The sequence below is a fragment of the Chroicocephalus ridibundus genome, chromosome 2 (assembly GCF_963924245.1).
Source record: "Chroicocephalus ridibundus chromosome 2, bChrRid1.1, whole genome shotgun sequence".
NCBI lineage: Eukaryota > Metazoa > Chordata > Aves > Charadriiformes > Laridae > Chroicocephalus > Chroicocephalus ridibundus.
The window spans coordinates 77918641-77938902 of NC_086285.1; the positions used below are offsets into that span (position 1 = coordinate 77918641).

General features: G+C 51.2%; 2 protein-coding genes across 2 annotated transcripts; both read left to right on the plus strand.

Annotated features, from left to right (window-relative positions):
• The first annotated feature begins 1459 nt into the window (after window positions 1–1459).
• On the plus strand, window positions 1460–6268 carry LOC134511669 (tubulin beta-2 chain). The gene is made up of 4 exons (XM_063325995.1): window positions 1460–1619; window positions 2132–2240; window positions 2529–2639; window positions 2854–6268. Exons 1-4 carry the CDS (start codon window positions 1563–1565, stop codon window positions 3912–3914), a joined length of 1338 nt encoding a protein of 445 aa, XP_063182065.1. The 5' UTR covers window positions 1460–1562; the 3' UTR covers window positions 3915–6268.
• Window positions 6269–17415: 11147 nt separating this feature from the next.
• Window positions 17416–20112, plus strand: LOC134511670 (tubulin beta-1 chain). The gene is made up of 4 exons (XM_063325996.1): window positions 17416–17574; window positions 18137–18245; window positions 18512–18622; window positions 18837–20112. Exons 1-4 carry the CDS (start codon window positions 17518–17520, stop codon window positions 19895–19897), a joined length of 1338 nt encoding a protein of 445 aa, XP_063182066.1. The 5' UTR covers window positions 17416–17517; the 3' UTR covers window positions 19898–20112.
• Window positions 20113–20262: the final 150 nt, after the last annotated feature.

Below are 20262 nucleotides of genomic sequence, written 5' to 3' on the forward strand. Positions count from 1 at the left end.
ATTTAGCGGGGTACCGCCCGGCGATGGCTGCGGGGACCCTGCCTGCCCTTGCCGGGGCTCTGGGCAGTCTCTGGGGGGAGCCGCCGCCTCCCACCGCCGCACACGCCGGCACAAAGCGGGGTGTGAAGCAGGCGGTAGCGGCGAGGAGCCGGCACGCCGCTCTGACCGCACCGAAGGACCCCGGGCGCGGCGCGAACGGCGCCGCCCTGCCGTGCTCTTCATCCCCCCGACCTCCTCCTCCTCCTCCGGCGGCGTGGGCATGTGCCCTGCCCGCCGGCTCTGCGGCCCGTGGTGATGCCCGCGCTGCCATACCGGGCTGCTCGAAAAGAAACCGGGGAAAGTATCTCCGGGGGGCACATGTTCAACCCTCCCTTGCGACCCTCCCCCCAGCTCCTTTCCAGCTCCTCGCCTTTCTTCATCCCTCACCACGTGTAAATCCGCAACGAAGCGACAAATTGCAGCCGGTTTGCAAGACGCGATTGCTGCAGAGCTCAGGGAAAATACACCCGCCAACCCCCCACACCCCCTATCCCAAAGCCCCCGGGCCCCCTGCAGCAGCAGCAGCCGCCTTGTCTATTGTCTGGCTGAGGGTCGCTGGTGGCCGCAGCCGGACGGGGGACAGCGGGGAGCCGGTCGCTTTGCTCGAGAGCGGCTCCTAAATCCGACCTTTTTAGGGGGAGAAAGAGAAGCTGAGCTGGGCACCGGGGGAGCGGCGGGCAGGGATGGCTACCGGGCAGGGTGGGCGGAGGGGAGGTTGCACGGCACAGCCCGTGCTGGGGGGAGCCCGCCCGCGTCCTGCCGCGGGGAAAAGATGAAGCGGGTCAGGGCGCGGGGCTCCCGACCGCGGGAGGGGCGGCAATCACCGGCGACGGTGATGTCGGGGGGTGCGCGGTGCCCCGCGGGGAGGGGAGTCTCCCGCCGGCGCCGTGTGAACGGAGGCTCCGGCGGGGGGCGGGGGCTGTGGCAGCCGCCTGTCTCCCCCCGCCCCCCCGCCCCGCGGCAACGCCCGCTGCTGCGGCAGGGAAAGCTGCTCGTCTCGGGGAACAAAAGGCTGCGGCGGCCGCGGGAGGGCGGAGGGACGGCGGCCGCCGACGGGGCCGGTTCACACATGGGCGGCCCTACAAAGCGCCGGGCCGGGCGGAGCCCTGGCTGGGGAAAGGGTCCCCCCTCCCCGAGCCGATCCCCCAGCCCCGGCCGCCGCCGCACCACCGACGGACCCCGTGCCTTTGTCCCCGCTGTCAGCGGCGAACCGGGGCGGCGGCAGCACCGGTACCGGTGCGCGGCGGCCGCTCCCGAGAAGCCCCGCCCCCGGACCCGCCCCCCCGAGCCCCGCCCCGCCCCCCCGCGGCGGGAGACAATGCCGCAGCCCCGCCCCGCCGCCGCCCGCCCATTGGCTGCGCGCCGTTCCCGCATCACGTCACCGGCGGGGCGGGGCGGCGGCGCCCGATTTAAGGGGCGTCGCGGGGCGCGGCCGCTGCGGCGGCGAGTGCGGGAGCAGGCGGCGAAGGCGGCGGCAGGAGCAGCACCGGGATCGGACACCGGCACCAGCGGACAGCGGCACCATGCGTGAGATCGTGCACATCCAGGCCGGGCAGTGCGGCAACCAGATCGGCGCCAAGGTACGGGGCCCGGCGCCGTGTCCGTCTGCCCGGGGCTGCGGGGCGGTGCCCCCTCTAGCCGGGGCTCTGTGCGTCCCGGGGGAAAGCGCTGCCGGGAGGACCCGCCTTCCCGCCGGGGAGCGCTGTCTGTGCGGGGGCGTCTCCCGGCTGTCGCCTCGTAGGGGGGACTCGGGGGGATTCCGCGGCGTGAGCGTGGTGCACCTCGGGTGGGTGGGCGGGGGGAGCAGCCCTGCCGCCCATCCGCACCCCGCGGGCTGCGGGGGTCCCGGCTGGGTGGAAGGAAGGGGCGCCGAGCCGGTGCCACACCCCTCACGGCGATGGGGGGGGGCGTTGTGGGGGATGAGGGGCGCGGGAGCGGCCGCGCCTGGCGGGGTCCGCCTCCACGCGTGGCGAATCCTCGCTCGCCACGTCGCGGGGTTTTGGCCAGGGGGCGCGGGCGGGGCGGAGCGGTGCTGACCCCCTCACTACCCCCCCTTTCGTCGTATCCCCCCACCCCCTCCCGCTCCCTGCAGTTCTGGGAGGTCATCAGCGATGAGCACGGCATCGACCCCACGGGCAGCTACCACGGGGACAGCGACCTGCAGCTGGAGAGGATCAACGTCTACTACAATGAAGCCACCGGTAACGCCCCTCTGTAATGAGCTTCCCGGCGCGGTGCCGCTGGGGGGGCTGGCAGGGTGTGCCCAGTGCATCCTGCCTGTGGGGCTGTGCCCAGCCCTGCCCGCAGTGCGTGGTATCACGGCACAGCTTTAACAGCTGCTTTGTATTCCCATCCCCAGCTACCTCCCTCCAAATTCCCTTGCCCTCTGCATCCCGGGCAGCAAATGGCAGGGAGGTGGAAGGGAGCACAGCAGGGCTCCTCTAATGCTGCCTGCGGGGCTGTAATGCTGTCGCTGGTTCCTCCTGCAGGTAACAAGTATGTCCCCCGTGCCATCCTGGTGGACCTGGAGCCCGGCACGATGGACTCTGTGCGCTCCGGCCCCTTTGGACAGATCTTCCGGCCCGACAACTTTGTCTTTGGTGAGTGAGTGTGGGGTGGAGGAGTCCTAAAGCCAGAGCTCTGTGCACAGAAAAGGCTCCGAGCGAGTGTGCGAGTGAGCTGGGGGACCCGAATCCCAACAGCACAGTGGGGGTGGAAGTGAGGGGGGAACCCCATGGGGCAGGAGAAGTGGGGTCATCTCTGTTCCTCCCTGGGGCACTAACGCGGCACCCTGCTTCTGGTCCAATCCTCTAGGTCAGAGTGGGGCTGGCAACAACTGGGCTAAGGGCCACTACACGGAAGGTGCGGAGCTGGTGGATTCTGTCCTGGATGTGGTGAGGAAGGAGTCGGAGAGCTGCGACTGCCTCCAGGGCTTCCAGTTGACCCACTCGTTGGGTGGCGGCACGGGCTCTGGGATGGGCACCCTCCTCATCAGCAAGATCCGGGAGGAGTACCCCGACCGCATCATGAACACCTTCAGCGTCATGCCCTCCCCCAAGGTGTCGGACACGGTGGTGGAGCCCTACAATGCCACCCTCTCTGTGCACCAGCTGGTGGAGAACACGGATGAGACCTACTGCATTGACAACGAGGCCCTGTATGACATTTGCTTCCGCACCCTGAAGCTGACCACTCCCACGTACGGGGACCTCAACCACCTGGTGTCGGCCACCATGAGCGGCGTGACCACCTGCCTTCGCTTCCCTGGCCAGCTGAACGCCGACCTGCGCAAGCTGGCGGTCAACATGGTGCCTTTCCCCCGGCTGCACTTCTTCATGCCAGGCTTTGCCCCTCTCACCAGCCGTGGCAGCCAGCAGTACCGAGCCCTGACGGTGCCCGAGCTGACCCAGCAGATGTTCGACTCCAAGAACATGATGGCGGCCTGCGACCCCCGCCACGGTCGCTACCTGACAGTGGCCGCCATCTTCCGGGGCCGCATGTCCATGAAGGAGGTGGACGAGCAGATGCTCAACGTGCAGAACAAGAACAGCAGCTACTTTGTGGAGTGGATCCCCAACAATGTGAAGACGGCCGTCTGCGACATCCCCCCGCGTGGCCTCAAGATGTCCGCCACCTTCATTGGCAACAGCACGGCTATTCAGGAGCTCTTCAAGAGGATCTCGGAGCAGTTCACGGCCATGTTCCGGCGCAAGGCCTTCTTGCACTGGTACACTGGCGAGGGCATGGATGAAATGGAGTTCACGGAGGCTGAGAGCAACATGAACGACCTGGTCTCTGAATACCAGCAATACCAGGATGCCACTGCTGATGAGCAGGGGGAATTCGAAGAGGAAGGAGAGGAGGATGAGGCATAAAATTGAAATGGGTAGGAGTTAAGTATAGTCTGAGCAGGCAAGTGTTCATTGAGAGGAGGAATCTGTGCAGTTGTGCTGAAGCATGCATTTTTTAATTTGGTGCTCTCCACTGTTGCTTCTGTCAGCAGTTTTGTATCCTTGACTGTCCAATGTAACAGTAGTTGCAAAAATACTTCAGAGTCTTCTGTCGAAATGGTTAACTTCTCAAACATAAAGGCTTTTTGTGTCCTAAACTGTCTCCTCTGCCTTATTTCTCTCTATACTAAGAAAGTAATTCTTGTGTAGCTTTCTGTAGCTTCACTTCTCAGTTTAATCCTTAATCTCATTCAAAAGTTAAACTCAATAAAACAAGATTTCTCTGGGTCATGAATTTGACAGCATGAGTAAACAGCAGTTGCTCAGCTTAAGATGGTAGTTAATTTATGGAAACTGGGGGTTTAGTGTTAGACACTCCTGTGCCTAACAGCTAATCTATTGCTGGGGAGAAAGCTGCCTTAACTAATAGAAACAAGACACTGCCGTTGAGTGTCCTGCAACTCCTATTTATGGACATACATGGTAGTGAGGTCAGGGAGAAGGTATTGAATGCCACATTACAAGCTGTCAAAACTGATTTGACAGGATAGCTGCAGGATTCCCCACTGCCGTTCAGCAGCTCTTATTTAACTTGTTCCATGGCTTAGACTACATGCATGTGGTAGCTGCCTGTAATTTGACTTGGTCCTGAGCTGTCCTGTCCCCTCCAACCCTCCTCTCTAAAGCGGAAGGTCAATGCAGAGAAGCACGGCTCTGTACTAGCAGACGAGTTGAACTTGATTAAGAACCTGAACTTTCTCTTCGGATTTAAAATTCTTGAGTGTTTCCCAGAAATAGCCACTTAGCTGCCTTAACTCTTAAGGGGATTGACTCTTCAAGGGAATCGATTCCCCTTAGGACATAAGAGGTGACAGGCAGATTTCTAGATAACATGGCTCAAAGGGCTGTCCAGAGCATACATAAAATCTTGGAGTAGTCAGGTAGATACCCTGACAATAGCTGTCTCCTCCCACATCCAAGTTCTGCGTTTACAGGACTATTCTTGTTTGCTCTTGGTCCCTGCAGCAGGCAATGGAGCTCTACCCAGGCAGGCGAGAGCAGGGCAGCAGCACCCTGTTGTGCATCTTGGCAAAGGTAAGTGTTGCTCCCTTACAGATGAGGGAGGGGGGGAGATTTGTTTAGCTGTATACTGAAAGGATGCAAGAATCCTGAGTGAGCCTACAGTGCAGTTGTCAGTAGTTATGAGGCCTATGAGACTTTTACTCCTACGAAAAAAAGTAAAATCCCCCACAGAGTATAGCAGCTACCCAGTATATAAGCTTAGCCCTTAGTTCACCCAAACACCACTTCAGGGGAGTGCTCCTGTACTAAAAGAAGTGTTGCTTTGAGACCTGCCACAATTGCTGTGGTCCTTACTGCTCTGAAAGAGCTGGAATCCACATGTGTGCAATCTCTTTTGTGACCCTTTGATTAAATGCTCGTAAGGCATTACTGGAATAAAGACTTAAAAGGGAGCTACTGTGCATGACTAATATCTTGCCTGGTTTTGGCTCTGTTAATTGACTGCTGCCTGCCCTGTTCCTTTGCTGATGGGCTGCTTAACCTATGGTGAGATCCACAATGGTCTGCAGGATAACAGGCGCTTGCTAAAGCTTTTCTCTCCTCTGTGCTTCATTTCTGGTGTACACTCTGTAAAGAGGGCTGAGAAACACTTAAACTGCCTGAATGGTCCGTAAACAAACACAACTGTATATACCCACAATAGTATTTGTATTTCTTAGCACTTCAGCAGTTCTAGGATTAAGCATTAAACAAATGGAGGTTGTTCTAGTAACTGAGTTACTACACACTGCCCCAGGCCCTTTGGGGAAATAACAGCTTATTTGGTTGTCAAAGTAACCTTCCCTTGAAATTACCTAGCTGGGTTGCACTTGAAGCTGTTTATCATATAGCTTTGTTTGTAAAGCCGAGAAGGGGAGCCAGCAAATGAATTTAAACAAAGTTTGACTAAAAGATGAGAATCCAGTCTTCGATAGTAAAGATCTTCCTTTCTGCCGTGGGACTGTAGCAGGTTTCACTAGTGTTCAGCATGTCTAGCTTCTAATTCTTAGTGTAATTACGCTCTGTCTCTGGCTAACCCTTAAATATAGCTACCCAAGCGACACATTTCAGTACAGCTCCCTTTCTAGAAAGTAGGACACCATCCTACATTCCTTGCTGTTGTTTGTATTCTGTTTTTTTCTAGAGGAAGAGGAACCATAAATAAAGATACTCTAGACAGAAACATGTCCTTTCATAAATCCTACACAGCTTATTTGCCAGTTGTAATCATTAAAAAAAAAAAAATAGTCAAACCATCATTTCAGTAGGAGTTGAGGGAAATACAGGAAAAGGGGATAGCGGAAGGCTTAAAGTGGAAGTTCAAAACGCCTTGGTAGGAACAGTATGTCACTATAAGGGAGGACAAGTCTCATACTGGGCCTGGGGGCTGCAATACCTTTTTTTTTTTTTCTGTTGGATCTTTGAGCTTTAGCTGTATCTATCACGCAGGAGACCATTCGCTATAAAAACCGGAGACTGGCTGCTGCATGCCAAACAACAAGCAGATGTCTTTGCAAGTGCTCACGGTTGCACTTTTTTCTGTTTCACGGATGAAGCAGAACCACTGAAAGGATTTCAGATTAGGTAATCTGACTGCCTCAGCCCCTATTGGGTGCTGATTTGATGATGCAATGTCCGTATGATGAACACCTCCAAGGCTGAAGGTCTTGCATGAGGCATCCTGCATGGAAGAAATGATGATAGATAGTACAGGCTTAGTGGTGTGCAGCCTAAGCCACTTACAATGACTCATTTGTGTTGAGATAGAAGTTAATAATATCAAGTAACATGCTTTTGTTTCAACATATCAATGGTGGCTTGCAGGGAAGCATTCTCCTCTGTTGACAATTAGAGCTGATGGTGTTGGGAAAGGGAACAATCTCTATTTTTGTTCCATTTGTTTAATGTGTGGCATTTTTAAGCACACTAGCAAAATACCTTGACCAAGGCAAACAACTCAAAGAACGTTTCTCTACTGGTAGGTGCAAGATAGTAAAGCTAGATAAGGCTCTAAAAGCAGCTAGGTACTGCATAGACTTAAATAGAAATGGAATGAACTGTAGCACTGAGATCCTGCGTCTCCTAATTTCCCTTCCCTGTTTAGTTCTAGGACCTCAGTCTAAGCCATTGTACCAACAGTGCTGTAGAAGGATAGTCCAATATGTGGTCTGCTTATTCAAAGCACTTAAGTATCTGTTGAGGACGTAGGTCTACATCTGTTTTCCAACAGATGTTTTCCAATCTGTCAAGTGGGAGCATTAATGATTCTCCTCTTCCCAACGTATGCGAAGTGCCTGTATACATCAGAAATAGGGTGGCATTAAATGTACAATGGTCCCAGCGATATAATCTAAGAATCAAACCTGAGGGCCATCCTGTTAACGAGTGTGTTTTTCCAGAAGGTGTGAGGCGAAGAACACAGTAAACCAAAGTAGCAATAGGCTTTATAACCTGAAGGAAGAAGGGAATACAGATCTTCAGTCTCTTCTCCAGCCAATTCTCTGGGGCAAAACCCTAATCTTCTGTGCAGGGAAATCTGCTCATGGATGATATTATCACATGCTGTATACTTCAAAAGAGTATGGCACTAGTAGGTGCTTCTAGCTATCTGTGCAAATACTACGTGCTTAAAGAGACCGTGATGGACTGACACAGTCCTTACAGGACAGTGCTGCGATGCGCTACTGAAAAACACCGCTCCGGTGCCCGGAGGGACTGTGGCAGAGCGATGCAAGTGGGACAAGTTTTCTGACCTCACCAGAAAGAGTCGGGGCATTTAGCAACACTCTCCAGAAAGAGTTCTCACCTTGCTTCCTTCATCCGTTGCCTCTCCCTGTAAGCCCCATGACAAAGTTAAGTGTAAGATCAGGATGAACCCTGGTACTGGCTTTAAGTAGGGCAAGTTTCATGGTTGTTCCATTGAAAGGACTCCCTTCCCCACCCCAAAAAAAAAACCAACCCACAAACCCAAACCATATTAATTGTCTTACTACATTCTTTTAAGAAGTGCTGTTAAACTATATTAAATTCTGCTTTGTAGGGGGAGGTGCCTCAACTATTGCTTTCTGTTTAATGAGGCCTAATATTGTTGTTTGCTAAAACTATGAGGAGATAAAATCCTCTCTGGAGAAACCACGTGACTACCCCCTATATTTGGTACACACCCTTTCTCCCAAGGGATGTTATTCTACTTTTCCATTCCACATTAAAGCATGATGAACATATACTTTTAGGGACCGTTCAGACGTGGTAGCCTGCCTAGGAGCTATAGGTAACGCTGTTCCCCTGAACCTGCTTGTTGTAAGGGAGGCACTGTTTTCTCGTTTACAAATAATCCCCTTCTCAGTCTGCCTGTGTATTTTTCAGCTGCTTCTATGGTTCCACAGAACAAAGCTCATGACTCTTTTGATGTGTTATACGTGCCTGAGGTAATCCAAGTAAGGTTATTTTTTTTTCCCCTTTCTTCAACGCAAAATAAACCTTTATAAATAAGTATTAGAAGCAAATCTTGTATGTGACTGAAAAAAAAGATTTTTGAGAATTTTCCCCCTTCCAATCTAAGATTCATTCATGCCAAGCGCCTGCCTTTTAATACTGCAGCAACCACCTACCCTGGTCTGTTTGTTATTTATTAAGAAGGGAAAGAGCAGGCTATGGGAGCTCAGATACTTCCATTTTAGATGGTTGTTATCTTTCGCTTGCCTCTGTGAAAATTCAAAATGGAAGCATTTGGTGACAAGAAAATGCCTGAGGCTGTGGTGCATTTTGGAAAATGACAGTTCTTGGCCCCGACTCTACTGGACACTTGTCCAGCTGGAGCCCTCTGAGCATTTGAATCCGAGGTGCAAGGATGGTATCGGGGGAGCGGTGAAAGCCTGCCCACCCCAGCCATTCTGCCGGCAAAGGACGCAGTGCAGGTGACAAATCTTTCCCGTCCCTGAGCAGTTTAACAAGAAGCGAACTGTTTCCCTGCTCCAAGCTTCAGTCCTATTTCAAGTATTTTATTTGTGAAGCTGCCAGAAAGAAAAATTGTGTCTTTTTGAAGTGTGTGTACAAGAAGGCTATCTATTTACAGTATCTAAGCAAAAAAGAAACAATTTAAGAGTAGGTCATTCCCTCCTCCCGGCTCAAAGTCATTTTTCCCTTACGGGCAGAATTCCACTCGTAAGGGAGGAAATCAAGTTAGCTTTGTTAAATTCTTGTTTATTAACTTTTGATTCTTATAGGGTAGAGATTTTCTAACTGGTCTCAATTTATCCATATGTCACCCTTTATAATCAGATCATTTTTCTCACTTGGATTCCCTGCTAAGTTCAAGGCATATTTTCTTTTCTTTTTGGCAAGAATACCTTCATCATTGCAAACAGAAATGTTAATAATAATCCAGTTTAAATTCAGAATGTAAAAAAAACTTGCTCCAGAGGATGGAATGGCTACCCTGGCAGAGGTTGTGTAGCTTGTTTGGTAAACAGTTCTCTATTGTTTTGCACTGAAAAAATGTTTCCCCATTTTCCGTGAAGGTAATAGAAAGATACTGCCTGACTTCATAGTGAATAATTAAACAAGGTTTCAAGCAGAATTCAATTAGTCTCACAACAAGCTTTCCAAACATGAAATGAATTTCAAGCATTGACTTCTTACAGTCTGCTTCTCTGCATCCAGCATAATGCTGGTCTTATAATTAATAAATTAATTGTATGGCTGGTTTTGGGAAATTCCAGCTATGATTCCAGCTCCACCCTACAGGCAGGAAGAAAGAGGAAGCTTGGACTGGAGATTTCCAAGGCATTGAGAAAACTGCCGCTTGCAGAAGTGAGTAGCTCCGTGGGCTGAGCTGATTCAGTACGTTTAAGCTGCTAAAAGGGACGGTCCTACTCCCCTTGCCCTGCTTCAGGTGTCACCTTTGTGTTATTTCCTTTAGGCAGCCCCAGGGCATGTCAGACCCCTCTACCTGTCAGTTCAGCTCCGCGGTTAGGGACAGTAAACTGGGGGTGGGGAAAAGCTTTTTCTTGGATCCAGGAGTGTGCCAGGGGGAGAACTGGTGCAAAGGAGGAGGAAAAGGCAGGCAGCTGGCAGCAGGAGAGAGCAGAGCAAGCTGTTTGGCCGATCTTGCCACCTAGTGCGATAGCACCCTGAACTCTCCCATGGGGAACCCGAGCGATTTTAAGCAATGTACATTGAATCCCACCATAAACTTCATCTTGTGTTGTCTGTATCTCTTAGCAGACATCACAAGATGAAGTTTAGAGTTTGCTCGCTGTCAGTTTGAGTTACTTGTAACTATCAGATTGCAAGATAAAGCAAGGAGGCTAAGGAACAAAAGAAATGGTGACTAGCAGATCGAAGTCGCTATCTGTGCCTTGTTCTCATGACGTGCAGGAAACAAGCTACCTTGGAAAACATGATATCAGCATTTCATTTATATTGATGCTGGAATCTTAGTCATCTCTTGACTGGAGGACCCAGTCTGTAGAGATGGCAGACGTATTTCATCTACTGAGCCATCTTAAAAGGTAGATGCAGCCGGGATGGGGGCAGGAGCCATCTGGCTGCTACCCATCGCATCTGGTGTGCCAAGCGGAAATAATGAGAGGCTGCATTGTTTTGCCTTTCTTCTCAGTAAATCGTTGCCTGATGATGATCAACATATTTTTCCCTTTCTGGAGTCATTTTGCGACATGTGATCGTGTTTATTATGGCAACTTTGGAAGCCAGGCAAGTGGGGTTCTCTTTGCTGTGTCCTGTACAACCACACTCCCAGGAATTCTTGACTCTTGGAGGTTATAATCCAAGTTCACAAGAGAAACCATAGGGTATGGAAGAAATATTAGGTTCATAAGGAAACAATTCTTCCCTCAGAAGGAGCATGGGTCATTTTACAATTTACAGTGCCCTAAATTGCTCCATAATGTGGTGTTGTCTCACACGCTCATCCTCTCTCCTCTTTTGTTCTTGGCCAAACACACAAACCCCCAGGTACAAGTACACAGGGCTCTACAATGAAACTGCTTTTTCTCATTCATAAAAGCATGCTCAGGGTTGTAGTATTTCATTGCTTCTAGTGCCTGCAGTGGGTTGTAAATTTGAAATAAAAATAGATTTCCCTTTCTGGTATTTTATTACTAGAATTAAAGATACCTTAATGATTACTCCACCCTCTTGCTGTCAGAAATATTCTTCTATCTTAATTCACATTGCAAGTGATTAAGCATCAGGTTCCAAAGGTGAACTCAGATAGTCCTCATCAGGTGGGAAAGCAAACAATAAGCTAATGAGCAGAGCCTGCTCATTCAGAAGACAGAAAGACTCAAAAAGTCATGTAGCTTCTGATATATATGCCTGAGAAATCCATGACGTCATCCATCATAAATAAGTGAGAATAAAGCCATAGGCAGACATTTTATACGCTTGAGCAGCTTTCACATTTGTACATTTGCGATTCGTTTTCGAACAATGGGAAACCACAGAGAGCCATGCAAATGCTGTGGGATCCCTGTTGCCTCCCTTGTGCATCCATTGCCCGGGCTCTGCCGTTGCCTTGGAAACTGGGAAGGTAGGGATTGATGCAGGCAGGGTAGGGATTGATGCAGGCAGGGAGCAGGTTGCGGTGCTGTCGGCAGAATTTTGGCTGCCGAGGGGCACGTGGGCATTCCTGGGCACCTGCACTGCATTTGTATGAATGGGAGAGTTTTGACTTTAATTTGTAAGTCTGAACATTTAGAATGTATGCAGCTATATTAAAAAAATGCAGTACAGAACTCCCATATCTATTTAAAAACAAGTGATGGCTATTATTTGTTAAAGTGTTTGCCAGAATGCCTGATTCTGAATTGACATTTAAGTAATTGACATTTAATTTGCTCCACTGTGTGTGTTCACAGAGGCTCAGCATTGCTATAGGTGACAGCACTTACTGGACACATAAACACATACTTCCCTTTAGGTACTCTGTTTTAAAATCTGGGGCTATACCCCACAAAAAAATGGCCTCTACAAAGAGACCAGTACTATAGCATCTAGAATTAGACAGTTTCCTAATAGAAGCTCAAAATCCTTAATGGAATAACCATAAAGCCTAGGAAGCCACTGTGTGCATGTGGGAAGAAGGCACGGCAAGGAGCGTCTAGGTGCCTTCAGGAGGGGAGTGAGATTGCTTCAAGCTGGTCCTTTGTAGATTGCTAGGAATACTTTGGCACACCACAATCTCTTCAATGCCTTTGTGGATCCCACAGAGATGCCAGAGATGCAGTTGTGTTGCAATTCCACCAGTACTGAGAAGATGTAACTGCCTACTGCTGCCCAAAAGGGGTGGGTTATGCCTATAGCAAGTAGAAATGTGTGCGCACAAGTTGCATGAGAATAACGAAGACTTGTCTGTGATTAAGTATTGCAGAAATGTGTCAAAGGAAAATACTGACAACAGCTGGTATTTAAAGAGCACAAAATTCAAGAGAAGTTGGTGAAAAGATCTGGCTCAGTGCCAGCACAATTCTGGATATTTTGTGATTGCAAAAACCACGTGTTGCAAAGCTTGAGCCAGTCCATGCCCATGACATTTCCCAGCAGCTGAGGTTTCTGCACCAGGGGAGAAAAAGAGTCACAGTTCATAACCAAGTCAGTTCACTGGAGCAAACTGAGAACCACTTTTGCAAATATGGCCAAAGTATTTTTCCAAGGTCAGAGCAGCCAAATGCCGGACAAAGATATGGTACTTCTTTAGCCACTAGTATTTCCTGACGTGGATTAAAAAAAATGAGTGAAACTGGTGACATTATGGATCGATTTATACTGTGTTAAGCACAGTTAACCTGAGTAATATGTAAACAACCCTTTCCATTCTGGCTGAAATTACCATTCTTCTTGACAGTGGTAATGATTTACCACATTAATTATTACCTCACCTTTGCAGAATTCTGCTGTTATAATTGCAATTGAACTTTACAGTGTACTGTGGCACCGAGATCAATAAACCGTCAGTCTGGCATTGCTGGTCGCACACAGCCTCCTGCTCCTTTCTCTCCTTTTCACAGAATCACAGAATTATTGAGGCTGAATGGGACCTCTGGAGATCATCTAGCCCAGTCCTTTACTTAGCCTGGGAGGGTCAGCTAGAGCAGGTTGATCAGGGTTGTGTCCACTCGGGTTTTGAATATCTTCAAGAATGGAGACTCCACAACCTCTTTGGGTAACCTGTGCCAGAGAAAAGAAGGTTTTTTTCTTATATTTAGATGGAATACCTTGTATTTTGGTTTGTGCCCATTGCCCTCCTGTTGTGCCATTGTGCCCTCCTGTCACTGGGTACCACTGAGAAAAGCCTGGCTCCATCTTCTTTATTCCTTCCCATCAAGTATTTATGTACACTGATAAGATTCCCCTGAGCCTTCTCCAGGATAATCAGTCCCAGCTCTCAGCCTCTCTTCATATGACAGGTGCTCCAGTTTCTTAACCACCTTCGTGGCCCTTCATTGGACTTGCTCCAGCATGTCCATCTCTCTTGTACTGGGGAGCCAAGAATCAGATGAAAAACTCCAGATGTGTCTACACGACATCTGACCCCTTTCCTCAACCTTGTGGTAACACTCCTCCCAGTACAGCCCAGGATGCTGTTGGACACCCTTGCTGCAAGGGCACAATCCCAAATCATATCCAACTTGGTGTCCCCCAGGACCCCCAGGTCCCTTTCCATCTGGGTGGCCCCCAACCTGTACTGGTGCCTGGAGCTGTTTTTCCCCAGGTGCATTTCCCCTTGTTGAACTGCATGAAGTTCCTGTCAGCCAATTTCTTCAGCCTGTGAGGTCCCTCTGGATGACCCTCTGGCCTATCAGCTGCTTCTCACAGCCTTGTATCATAAGCAAACTTGCTGAGGGTGCACTCTATTACCATATGAGTCATTAATGAAGATGTTAAATAGTGTTGGCCCCAGGATCAATCGCTGGGGTACACCACCAGTGGCTGGCTTCTGAACTTTGTGTTGCTGGTCTCAAGCCCTTCGGCCTGGCAGTTCAGTCAGTTTTCACTCCATCTCGTTGTCATTTATCTAGGCCATACCTCATCAGTTTGCCTATGGGGATGTTCTAGGAGGCAGTTCAAAACCCTCCAAAAAATAAACAATGTTAACTGTTCTTCCCTCATCTACCAAGCTAGTCACTTTGTTGTAGGAGGCTATCAAGTTGGTCAGGCATGATTGCCCCTTCATAAATCCATGGTAACTACTCCCAGTCATCTATTTTGACCTTAATATGTTTGGAAATGGTTTTCAGAAGAATTCATTCCATCATCTTTCTAGGAATTGAGGTGAAGCTTGCTGGCCTGTAGTTCGTTGGATCTCCCTTCTTGCCCTTCTTGAGGTTAGCAGTGACACCCTTTTGTTTTTCCAGTCCTTGAGAACCTCCTAGATTGGCTTGGCCTATCAAAGATTATCAAGACTGTCCTCGTAATGATATCTGCCAGCTCCCTCGGCACCCAGAGGTGCATTTCTTCAGGACTCATGGACTTTTGTATGTTCAATTTTTTTAAATGTTCCCTAAACTGATCCTTTTCTCTCAAGAGTAAGTCTTTGTTGCTCCAGACTTCCAAACAAGTCTCAAATGCTTGTGACTCCCAAGGGCAAATCTTACTAGTGAAAAACAAGGTGAAGAAGGCAGCAAATACCTCAGCTTTTTCCATGTCTTTTTGTTGCTGAATATGTCCCCTTCCATATTCAGTAGTGGGTCCATATTTTTCCCTAGATATCCTTTTGCTGCAGATGGACCTGTAGAAGTCCTTCTCGCTGTCCTTCATATCCTTTGCTTTGACTTTCCTAACCCTGGACACTAGGACAGTGACTCTATGTTGCTCCTGGATCACCTGACCCTACTTCCACCTCCTGAATGCTTCCTTTTTACATTTCTGTTTACTCAGGAGCTCCTTGTTCATCCATGTGGGCCTTCTGCCACCTTTGGTTAATGTCTTGCTTGTTGGCATGGACCGTTCTTGAGGCTGGAGGAGGTGATCCCTGGAAGTCAACCAGCTCTCCTGGACTCTTCTTCTCTCCAGGACCATCTTCCATAGGATTCTTCCAGACAGATACCTGGAGAGGCTAAAGCTGCTCTCCTGAAGACCAGGGAACTGAGATCCTGCAATTTGCCTTGTTCCCTTCTATCAGTATCTTGGACTCCACCATATCTTGGTCACTGCAGCCAGGGCTGCCCTGAGCCTTCACAACCCTGACCACTTCTTTCTTGCTTATAAGTATCAGGTCCAGCAGAGTGTCTCCCTTTTGGACTTTTTGATTGTCTGTGTCAGGAAGTCACCACCAATGCACTCCACAAAACTCTTGGATTGCTTGCACCATGCTGTGTTGTCCCTACAGCAGATATTGTGGAGGTTGAAGTTCCCCTTGAGGACCAGGGGAACGCGAGAATTCTTCCAATTGTCTGAAGGTCTTATCTACTTCTCTTTCTGATCAGGACATATTTAGCAGACATCCACCACAGCATAGCACACATTGGTTTGCCAACTAATCCTGATCCTTTAGATGTCACTAAGCTGACTCATCATCCATCCCCAGGCAGAGCTCTGTCTGTTTCTGCTGCTCTCTCACACAAAGGGCAAGTCCCCTTCCTCACCTTCCCAGCTGGTCCTTCCTAAAGGGCCTGCATCCCTCCATCGCAGCACTCCAGTTGTGTCAACTATCCCACCATGTCTCTGTGATCCCAGGGCGACCATAGCCATGCAACTGCACGCAGATCTCTAACTTGTCATGTTTATTGCCCATGCTGTGCGCAGTAGTGTAGAGGCACTTCAGAGAGGCACACAAGCCTGCTGGTTCCCTGGGAAAAGTGCGAGAGCTTGCCCTGCCATGCTGTCCCCTCGGCACTCCCATACTGTGCTTGAGGTGGACCCCGTCATGTTCCATTGTGCTGAATACGAGGTACATTGTTTCGCATCCTCTTTGCCAACCCACTCCACTGCTTCCTCGTTTGATCGTGGGTTGTCATCTCCCTTCCCTGGTCCTAGTGTAAAGCTGTCCTCGCTGGGTTGGCCAGCTGCATGGCAAAGATACTTTCACTACTGAAAAATATACATCTGTGAATCAATTAATGTTTTATAGTCAAGTTTGATAGTTTATGCACAATCCATTATAGACCCTGCTTACATTTATTTCAGATATTCTCCTTGGCAGCGGTGCAGATACATGTGTGTATCTCAGTTGGTTCAAATACATTGTTCTCACTGGTGTTCTTGAACTGTCCCTCCTGCCTCAGTCATCCGCCATGTACTTAGCTTGGTTTATTTCTATGAGTGAACAAGCAGAGATGCTAGCAAGAGGACAAACCTCTTTTGAGGGTTTTAAACTGAAAGAGGGTAGATTTAGATTAGATATTAGGAAGAAATTTTTCATTATGAGGGTGGTGAGACACTGGAACAGGTTGCCCAGAGAAGTTGTGGATGCCCCATCCCTGGAAGTGTTCAAGGCCAGGCTGGATGGGGCTTTGAGCAGCCTGGTCTAGTGGGTGGTGTCCCTGCCCAGGGCAGGGGGGCTGGAACTAGATCATCTTTAAGGTCCCTTCCAACTCTAACCATTCTATTATTCTATGATTCTATGATCCAATATCTTCCAAATGGCAGCTATCTGGTGAGACAGAACACAACTTCACTTAGAGTAAAAAAGATATCCCACTCCTGTGGGTGTTCACCACTGGACCACTCCCAGCAAAAGCCGTTCTTTAGTAGCAGTATAAAGTTTCACGTCCTCTGCATTCCCGAAATCAGAGCCCCACACATACAGGTTTGTCAGCACTGTCTAAAGGAGGGTTGTGCTGCTTGAAAGCATCCGTGTGCTCTATCATCGCCACCCAGTCCCCACTTGTTTCAGGTGCCTGAGCTATGGAAAGATGGTTCTTGTGCTTAAAACATATCAAAATGTGGTTGAGCAGGCCTGAGCTAGAAATGCAGGCTTGAGGGTGCTAATAAAAGACAGCAGTGTGTGCTTTGCTGCTGCAGCACAGCAGAGGTGCAGAAAGTAAGGGGACAAGCTCCAACAGGTGTGCAAAGAGGAGTTAGGGTGGGGGGGTTTTACGATTTGGGTTTTTTATTTTTTTCCCCCCACTTTTGCATCCCAAGACGGGCCGCGCCTCGCCCGACTCCGGCCGCTCTCCCGACGGCTGAAGGCGAGGTGCCTCCCGCGCCTCAAGCCAGCCGCGCTCAGCCTATGGAGGGGCCCGCAACCGGGTCCGGGACCGGCTCCGGGTCCGGGTCCGTGACCGGAGCCGGTCCCGGACCCCCCCGGCGGCGGGAGACAATGCCGCAGCCCCGCCCCGCCGCCGCCCGCCCATTGGCTGCGCGCCGTTCCCGCATCACGTCACCGGCGGGGCGGAGCGGCGGCGCCCGATTTAAGGGGAGTCGCGGGGCGCGGCCGCTGCGGCGGCGAGTGCGGGAGCAGGCGGCGAAGGCGGGATCAGCAGCGGGATCGGACACCGGCACCATGCGTGAGATCGTGCACATCCAGGCCGGGCAGTGCGGCAACCAGATCGGCGCCAAGGTACGGGGCCCGGCGCGGCGGGGTGGAGGGAGGGGGCCCTTCCCGTTGCAAAGGCGTGGCGGGTCCTGCTGCCGTGCCCGTCCCTGCCCTGCCTTCCCGCAGGCAGCCGCGGCAACCTTCCCCCCGCCCCGCCGCTGCCTCGCCGCTGTATCGCCCCTCTGCAGCGCCGGCTCCGAGGGGGGGAACGAGCTGTGTTTCAGTGCCACGGATAAAACCCCACCACCACCACGGGCGTTGGAGGTGCTGCCATCTTCTTGTAGAGGGTCTTAAGCCACCGCTAGACAATGGGAGACCACACAACTGACACTCGCGGGCTGTCATCCTTTGGATGCAGGCTATAAAAGAATTGACTCGTGTTTCGGTGCTCCAGCTGCCTGTCTGCCCGCTGCTGCTGCAGCTGCTGTGGTCATGGAAGCCCTTCTGACACTGACTCACCTTCCCCCCCCGGGCAGCTGCTCTGCCATGCCAGGGAGTGGTCGGCACGCACAGACGGTGCTGGTGGGTGTGATTGGCACTGGCCAGCTGTGGTTAATTGTTGCCCTTTTCCAAAAATTTCTTCTAGTTCTGGGAGGTCATCAGCGATGAGCACGGCATCGACCCCACGGGCAGCTACCACGGGGACAGCGACCTGCAGCTGGAGAGGATCAACGTCTACTACAATGAAGCTGCTGGTAAGTGTCTCTGCTTCCTCAGACATCCTTAAATAAATGGGGCAGACATGGCAGTTCATTGTAGCTGGAAAAATCCCTGAAGAAGAGATGTCATCTGCCAGTGACTCCTGTAAGAGCTTTGTTCTCAGAATGGCTCTGATGGCATGGCAGGCTTAATGGAGAGAGCGTGCATCTCCAGGGAAATGCAGGGAGGTGGAAGGGAGCACAGCAGGGCTCCTCTGATGCTGCCTGCGGGGCTGTAATGCTGTCGCTGGTTCCTCCCGCAGGTAACAAGTATGTCCCCCGTGCCATCCTGGTGGACCTGGAGCCCGGCACGATGGACTCTGTGCGCTCCGGCCCCTTTGGACAGATCTTCCGGCCCGACAACTTTGTCTTTGGTGAGTGAGTGTGGGGTGGAGGAGTCCTAAAGCCAGAGCTCTGTGCACAGAAAAGGCTCCGAGCGAGTGTGCGAGTGAGCTGGGGGACCCGAATCCCAACAGCACAGTGGGGGTGGAAGTGAGGGGGGAACCCCATGGGGCAGGAGAAGTGGGGTCATCTCCGTTCCTCCCTGGGGCACTAACGCGGCACCCTGCTTCTGGTCCGATCCTCTAGGTCAGAGTGGGGCTGGCAACAACTGGGCTAAGGGCCACTACACGGAAGGTGCGGAGCTGGTGGATTCTGTCCTGGATGTGGTGAGGAAGGAGTCGGAGAGCTGCGACTGCCTCCAGGGCTTCCAGTTGACCCACTCGTTGGGTGGTGGCACGGGCTCTGGGATGGGCACCCTCCTCATCAGCAAGATCCGGGAGGAGTACCCCGACCGCATCATGAACACCTTCAGCGTCATGCCCTCCCCCAAGGTGTCGGACACGGTGGTGGAGCCCTACAATGCCACCCTCTCTGTGCACCAGCTGGTGGAGAACACGGATGAGACCTACTGCATTGACAACGAGGCCCTGTATGACATTTGCTTCCGCACCCTGAAGCTGACCACTCCCACGTACGGGGACCTCAACCACCTGGTGTCGGCCACCATGAGCGGCGTGACCACCTGCCTTCGCTTCCCTGGCCAGCTGAACGCCGACCTGCGCAAGCTGGCGGTCAACATGGTGCCTTTCCCCCGGCTGCACTTCTTCATGCCAGGCTTTGCCCCTCTCACCAGCCGTGGCAGCCAGCAGTACCGAGCCCTGACGGTGCCCGAGCTGACCCAGCAGATGTTCGACTCCAAGAACATGATGGCGGCCTGCGACCCCCGCCACGGTCGCTACCTGACAGTGGCCGCCATCTTCCGGGGCCGCATGTCCATGAAGGAGGTGGACGAGCAGATGCTCAACGTGCAGAACAAGAACAGCAGCTACTTTGTGGAGTGGATCCCCAACAATGTGAAGACGGCCGTCTGCGACATCCCCCCACGTGGCCTCAAGATGTCCGCCACCTTCATTGGCAACAGCACGGCTATTCAGGAGCTCTTCAAGAGGATCTCGGAGCAGTTCACGGCCATGTTCCGGCGCAAGGCCTTCTTGCACTGGTACACTGGCGAGGGCATGGATGAAATGGAGTTCACGGAGGCTGAGAGCAACATGAACGACCTGGTCTCTGAATACCAGCAATACCAGGATGCCACTGCTGATGAGCAGGGGGAATTCGAAGAGGAAGGAGAGGAGGATGAGGCTTAATTCCCCTGGTATCAAAGGAACTTCTGTAAAGCAGGCATGTGTACTGAATGACTTCTCATAGTGGTGGTGAAGCATGTTCTCTAGAAGCTGTGTACCCAATTATCCTCTCAGCACTTGTAACTTTGACAGATTTCTCAATGTAACAGTTCTGAATCCCAGTTATTACAATGTTTTTTGTCCTTTAATGTTAAGAGCACATAAAGGCATGTATTCTAGATCATGTTTTCTGTCTTTCTTAACACCTCTATCGGACACAGAACAGCTATTCAGCCCGCATGTCAGGAAGTAAGTTTAAAGACACGTCAGAAATCTTGCGCCACAGTGGTGTGCTCTGATCCACTGAGGCTTACATATTCTCAAAATGT

Bases quoted from the DNA above. Each gene is read 5' to 3' on its own strand.
- LOC134511670 (XM_063325996.1), top strand. From the start codon at position 17,518: ATGCGTGAGATCGTGCACATCCAGGCCGGGCAGTGCGGCAACCAGATC. The intron at 18,246-18,511 runs GTAAGTGTCTCT...TTCCTCCCGCAG, and splicing joins CTACTACAATGAAGCTGCTG to GTAACAAGTATGTCCCCCGT. The intron at 18,623-18,836 runs GTGAGTGAGTGT...CCGATCCTCTAG, and splicing joins GCCCGACAACTTTGTCTTTG to GTCAGAGTGGGGCTGGCAAC.
- LOC134511669 (XM_063325995.1), top strand. From the start codon at position 1,563: ATGCGTGAGATCGTGCACATCCAGGCCGGGCAGTGCGGCAACCAGATC. The intron at 1,620-2,131 runs GTACGGGGCCCG...CGCTCCCTGCAG, and splicing joins GCAACCAGATCGGCGCCAAG to TTCTGGGAGGTCATCAGCGA. The intron at 2,640-2,853 runs GTGAGTGAGTGT...CCAATCCTCTAG, and splicing joins GCCCGACAACTTTGTCTTTG to GTCAGAGTGGGGCTGGCAAC.